We start from the raw sequence: 6,816 nt of genomic DNA on the forward strand, positions 1-6,816 counted from the left end.
ATAAACAACTTCTAATTGAGTTGAGGTCACGTGACAGACAGTGCTGTTACAGTAGCTTCACCTCTGACCTTTGTGTCTCCGCAGGTTCACGTACACCTTAGGTGAAGGGATGTGGTTACCGCTGAGTAAAAGCTTCGTCATCCCCCCGGCCGAGCTGGCCATCAACCCTTCAGCCAAATGTAAGACGGACATGACGGTGATGGAGGACGCGGTGGACGTACGGTGAGGGCGCCCCGCAGCTTTATTTCATTTCATGGTTGTTACGGCCTGATCACAGATCAGTCATCCAGAGAAAACTGATTATGGGTTGATAATTATTTCTGCTTCAGGGACAAAGGTTTCATATCAATAAATATCTGACAGTGAATATTTGATGCTGCAGTATTTGTTGATTCATATTTGACAACATACTGCCGTCGTACTCTCCTCTGTCGTTTAACAGTAAATACTACATTAAATGTCATAAAAGACAGAAGGGACTTCAATAGGGAGTTCAATATAAGGTTTGTTTTTTTCATCACTTTATTATAACCAAGTACCAAATACAAACACAGTCAAAGGTCAAGCCAAGATGGCGTCTTCTTCTTTTCACTGCGACTCGACCTTATTAAATTATGAAGGAAAATATTTATCTGGTTCAGGGCAACAGTTTCCACTCTGGGAGACGAGACGAGGACGGAACCCTGACCTGAGGACGTTCAGTTAAAGGATCGAATGAATGGACGAGAGATAAAGACAATGAAGGAAACGCGCTGTTTACTTCTGCCTGTAGTTAACAGTAATGAGAACAATATCATCTGAAGGTCACCGTCGTTGGTGACTCTGTGCACACAGCTTCCTGTTAGCCTCGACTCGTCGTCAGAAATGATTAGTCTGGATAAGTGGGTCACTGAGAAGGTGAATAAATAATTAACACATCATTTATTAAGAGAAGCAGAAATAATGAAACACAGAAAAAGAGAGAGAAAAAGAATTAATCAAGATGAAGGTTTGACCCAAAATAAATAAACAGACACGTTTTCAAAAACAAACAAAAAAAAAACCTGATGAAGAACATGGAGCGGTGATGACAAGGCTGTGGTTTCATACTGAGATGTTCAGATGTTCAGATGGTCCAAACTCCTCAGTGTTTGATTGTTTTTGCTGACTGGTCTCGTTAGAACCAGTTTACCGGCCTGTCCGCACCAGTTACCAGTAAAATATACCAGCGATTGTAAACATTGATTATTTGTTTTAAAGCTCCGACTCCCTGACACCGGGTTCCGTCTCTAAACTGCTAATTCCGCTTCCACTCTGCGGAACAATTACTGTTCCATTTCAGACGGCCCTAAAAGCAGCAGGTGATCAGACGTTTCCAATCGCCGGCCCTCGATACCGCAGCAGTTTGCCACTAACAGTTAAATCTCCACTGTCCACCGACGGCTCTAATCCCACTTCAACGCGTATTGCTTTTTTTTTCCCTCCGACTCCAGATTGTCGACACAAAATCCATGTCGGCTGAACAGACTCTCCTCTGGACTCCAGTCGTTTTGATAAATGTAATAAAGTTTGTCTTCGACTTTCCAAGGTCCAAACTTTAAAAATGGGGAATAATAAAGGGGACATTTTTGTTAGATTTTTTTTTTTTTTACTTTTTTGAACTTTTCATTCATCAATCTGGTGAAATTGTATAAAAGAAACAAAATTCAAACACTGATAAAATATGTGCAGTTACTGGATTAAACTGTTGATTGGACAAAAAATATATTTGACAAACAGACTTAAATGGAATTATTGTTACTAGTGTTGTTATAATTAGAATATGTTACAAAATGTGTAAACATGTAGTCATGTTTCACTGAAGTCAAAAGTTCAGTGAATGGGGACGAGTACTGCGCCTGTTTAAAACACAGCAAGTACTTGGAAGTACTTTATTTAAAATGAGTTCAATTTTCAAAAAAAAAAGTCTGAAATGTACCACAGAGCTGCGGGTTTGATTCCCTGTAGCGTTTGCTTCAGTCCTGTGTGGACGTGGCGTCCTTGTCTGACCCACAGTGAGATTAACTCTGGTTTGTTTTTGGCCGTTTTTCCGTTTGCATATCATTTGAGGCAGAATGGACTAAAGTGATGCAACATCAAGGCAACAGCAAAAAAAAAAAAGGACAAAATGTAGAAAAAGTCGAAAAAGTGTCGCTGTAATGAAATGGAACAAGTTTTTGTTTAGATTTTTGGTTAGAATTTAAATCCTCCTCCAACAGGATGTTGGTTTACCAGAAACTAGAACCAAAACCAAAACCAAAGAACATTCATGTGTTTTGTCTGGTTGATCCTGTCAAGTTTCTTTAAACCCAGACCAAAATGTTATTTATTTTTTTAAATCTGATCTGTTTTAACGAGAATTTATAAAGATTGAGCTGAGCTCTAATCTTTATTAGCGCTCCGTCTGCGGGGACCAGGAGGGAACTCCGACACCAACATCTGATTTTCTCTGCTCTTCATCTTCACTTCATCACTCGTCACACGTTTGACAAATATTTGTCACTCGCTTCATTTCACCGGCTCTCAGTTCAACGCTGATAGGATTCTCCTCCACTGTCTGTAGACTCGATGACAGTGATGACATCATTAACTCTAATGAATTCTATATATTCACTCTGGCTCATTATTCCTAATATTACAGAAGTATTAATGCTCTGTAATCTCATTTCATAAGCTTCAACGTCAACTGTCAGGTCATTGTCTTCTCTTCACCACAGGGAGGAGCTGATGATCAGTTCGTCCTTCGACTCCTTGGAGGTTCTGCTGGACTCGTTCGGACCGGTCAGAGACTGCACCAAAGACAACGGGGGCTGCAGCCGCAACTTCCGCTGCATTTCTGATCGGAAGCTGGACTCGACAGGATGTGTGGTGGGTCTGCCGCTCTGTGATTGGCTGCGTGTGCACGAGTGAATACTTATGAGTGCGTTTGACGATCACGATGACCCACGTCAAGGTCAATCAGTGTCCGTGCTCTGTGTTAATACCTTCATCTCAGAAGCGTCACAGGCCGACGATTGTTTGATTATCCCCCAGGTGGCGCTCAGCAACCAGGCAAACAAACAGCTGCCAGGTCTGTTGGTCTGTGCTGCATCTGCGGGGAACATTAGAGAGGCTGTGGAGAACTCCTTTATTCATCCTCCACCACACGTCCTTCCCACGGTCTCTGTGGGAGTCGGACTCAGAATTAACTCTTTAATCACTTTAATTAATTTGTGTGAGACGTTAGTAAATTAACTGGCAGCAGATATTCAACAGTTGAACCACTGATCAGTTTCCTAATGCACGAATACACCTGATAGACACATTGGTATTACATACATAAAATATATATATGTGTGTGTGTGTGTGTCGGCCATATTGCCTCTGACGTTGGCTCCATAAACAGGTTTTCCTGCTCTCGCCGAGCTCATTTACTTTTCATGGTGCTGTTATCGTTTACTTTGGGCCGTGTTAGCGTACTGACTGGAACAGATGTTGTTGTTGAACCCACTGTGCTGCAGTACGGACGCTTTGTTTACGCTTTGGCAGAAAAGTCGTAGAACAGTGTATTCATTAGAGAAACAAACAGGTCGTTTTCAGTAGTTTTCAATCTCGCTGCGCAAAGTAAATTACTGGATTAATAAATTAATTATAATATTATGTAAATTATATATTCATACATTGATACTAATGAATATTAAATATATAATATCTTGGCACCTAATCTATTTCTATAGATGGCAGGAGAGTCTTTAAATGCTACATATATTCAGTGAAGGACAAATATATTAACAGTCCTAACAGTCTTAGGACTTTTTGACTCAGTCAGATTGTTGGCCAAAGCAAAAATGGTTGCTAATGTAAGAACCAGGCCATACTTGTTGATTTCACTACAGTGACTCAAAATTCCATTTATTTAAAAAAAATAAATCTAAATCTAAATCATTGTATACAGATGCGTCGGTAACCCAGCCCAGCAGCAGGCTGCTCTGCTCAGAGCTCCTGATGCGGCAGTAAAAATAACTGTGTGTTTTTGTAATTAGGATGTGACCGGGCTTATAAAGCAGTGTCTCATCTATCTAATATGGCTGGCTGAGCTCCAGCTCGCCGCTTCCCCTCTAATCACTTAAGACCTTGTCTCATTCCGCACCGCAAGACGCTTTACTGTCTGTGTTTAAATATCTCTCCTTGTACCGGAGTCCTTGTGGAACGCTGGCGGTGTAACCGCGGCCACCTGATATATGAGCACTACTGGGGACGGGCAGCGTGTGGCGCCCAAGGAAGTGAGATGGTAATAATCACAGGGAAAGTGTGAAATTGTCACTTGGCTTCAGCGTGCCGGATGGTGAGAAACACGGAGGTTGTTGACAGGACAGACTGTAAACAGGACAGAATGACAGCAATAACAGGGAGCTGTCTGCTGCTCATTAGTTTGGTTTTAGTGCCTCCTACAGCTGCACGTATCGATTGTCTGATTCACAGCACTGCAGAAGGGACCGGAGTGGAAACTGTGGACAAGTACAGACCGGACGAGAAACGCTCGGTAACAACAGTGTCTCAGTGTAGTCCAGTTCACTGTGTACATCTAATTTACCACGGTTGCTGGGACAACAGTAAGCCCATGTTTTTCCCCCTTTTTTTCAACAAAATCTTAGTATTTAATGAAATATCATTTTACACAGTTTTCGCGGGCCGAGTGTTTGACACCATAGCGCAGTATTTCCCAAACTTTTTTTCTGGGAAGCCACATTTTCAAGCCACAAACCTTCGCGACCAGTCAATAGATATTATTCGTAAACTCCTGGAGAACGTGATGCGAGACGACCCAAAAAACATCATATTTGTAACTCAAAGAAAACGTTAACATTCCAAGTTTTTGGTCTTTTAGTCGTATTTTATCAAACAGGAAGTAACAATAGACATTGAAATCAAATATATTGCATATTTATAGTTATTGATCCACATTGTGTTGTGATGTATCTACTGTAGTTAAGACCTGTGGCCACAGATGCCATCGTCGTTCAGTGGGTGACCCACCAGGCGGGGTTTATTTTTCTGCATTCTGCTCCGGCGTAAATCCTGAGGCTGAGCAGAAACGGCTGTAATGGAGTTTCAGACACTGAGCAGCGTCGAGTGGAGTCGATACCTGGCACAGATGTAGCCCAGAGCCCACTCTTAAAGACGCGTTTAAGAACATTAGGTCGTCACTCCTGATATCCTCCCTGCTGGACGCTGGACCGATCTGGACCGTATGTTTAGAACTCTTTATTGAGCTGTGCTATAAACAGGAGTGGGAATGTGACCGTTTGGGACTAAAAGTCAAATGTATAGTCGTTTACACAGCGACCACATCCACATTTGTTGTTTCTGTTTTATTTATTAAACACACCACGTCCGTCTGGATGAGCGATCGCTGCGTCAGGGTTAAAACGGTGAAAAAAGTCGAACAGATTGTTAGAGCTGGAGTTTCAGAACGCAGACATGTCAGACTTATTGACCGCGAGATGAAAGATCCAGGGTCAGCTGATGCGATCTTTCTCTTTAAAGGATTCTCATTGGATGGTGTTTATTTGACCTGGAGTGACCTCGCTGTTGTGCTGCTGCTCTTTGTAAACAATATGAGGTGCGTTACTGGCAGCGCTGAGTTTTTCCTATGCTGAACCTCTGCACCACAACATCCACGGGGAACCAGATTGAAAAGCAGAGCAATCTGGAATGAGCCGACCTTTGACCCCACACTTACTTATCTCATCACTCTGCTGCGCAGAAAGTGCTGTTGTGCTATGACTTTGAAAGCGGTTCTCTGTGTAGAGAAGCGTGAACAAAAAGCTAAATTGGTGAAATGTAGCAATTTGACAGAATGTGAACATTTTTAAACAGACTTCAGGTTCCTGTGACCTGGACACCTGAGTTCCTGGACAAAAATCATTCATATTCCTTATACAACGTCTTGCTTATTTTAAGAGAGAATAAATAGTACTTTATAAACATTGCTGGGAACAGCAGCCCACGGCGGAGGAGACCTGGAGGCTAAAACATGTAGCTGTGAGGACTGTTGCCGTCCGGAAATTAGTTTTGGAATGTCATCAACATAGAAGACCATAATCCTTTTAGACACTTAAAAAAAAAAACTCTTTATTTTCACTTCTAGTTCCATCTCTCCGACTCAGATGAAGTCCAGAGAAACCAGACTGAAAAACAATATGAAAGCTTTTGTTCCGGATACAGATAGAAATCGGACTTCACATTAATCTGAGTCTGGAGGGAGTGAAGCGTACAGTTGAACAGCAACATTCGTTGACAGGTCGGTTGTTGTTTACCAAGATAACACTGTTGTCAGAGATACTGCGTGTCCCAACACGTACATAAACGCATCATCATGATAAAACAGTCACGAGCGCCAAAGACCTGACAGTAGACTGTATTAGTCATTAAATGATGCTGATAATCACGGACCCGTTCAGGAGACGGTGTTTATTCATTCTGATGAACCCGCGGCCACGGACCCGTTTAGGAGACGGTGTTTATTCATTCTGATGAATTCATCTCTAAACTTTTTGACTTAGGAAGTACTTTCACACACACCAGTTAATCAATGACGGGTGCAGGATTATAGACCAGCTTTGAAAGTCTCAAGTGACACCGGTCCACAAACAAACACTGACAGGCACATATATAATGATTATTATCTTTCAGACACCTTGAGAAATTGCCCAGAGCCATCAATCTTGTGGCGTGTCAAAAGCCTATTATTGCAGTCGATATCCACAGCTATCTGTGGACGCGAGCTACGGCGCAAATCATCAATACGGATTCCTC

The 6,816-nt window shown here is 42.1% G+C and overlaps 1 protein-coding gene across 6 annotated transcripts in view; it reads left to right on the top strand.

Moving 5' to 3' along the window:
• Positions 1 to 6,816, top strand: part of astn1 (astrotactin 1) — a 173,484-nt gene that overhangs the window by 78,563 nt on the left and 88,105 nt on the right. For all 6 annotated transcript variants that reach the window (XR_001761688.2, XM_008334830.3, XM_008334832.3 and 3 more), the window contains 2 exons: positions 85 to 222; positions 2,736 to 2,886. Coding sequence is in view for 5 of the 6 variants with exons in the window: in XM_008334830.3 (XP_008333052.1) it covers positions 85 to 222; positions 2,736 to 2,886 (289 nt within the window). In the remaining variant the exon portion in view is untranslated. The remainder of the gene's footprint in view (positions 1 to 84; positions 223 to 2,735; positions 2,887 to 6,816) is intronic.

Source organism: Cynoglossus semilaevis, chromosome 20 (genome assembly GCF_000523025.1).
Source record: "Cynoglossus semilaevis isolate Cse_v1.0 chromosome 20, Cse_v1.0, whole genome shotgun sequence".
Taxonomy (NCBI): domain Eukaryota; kingdom Metazoa; phylum Chordata; class Actinopteri; order Pleuronectiformes; family Cynoglossidae; genus Cynoglossus; species Cynoglossus semilaevis.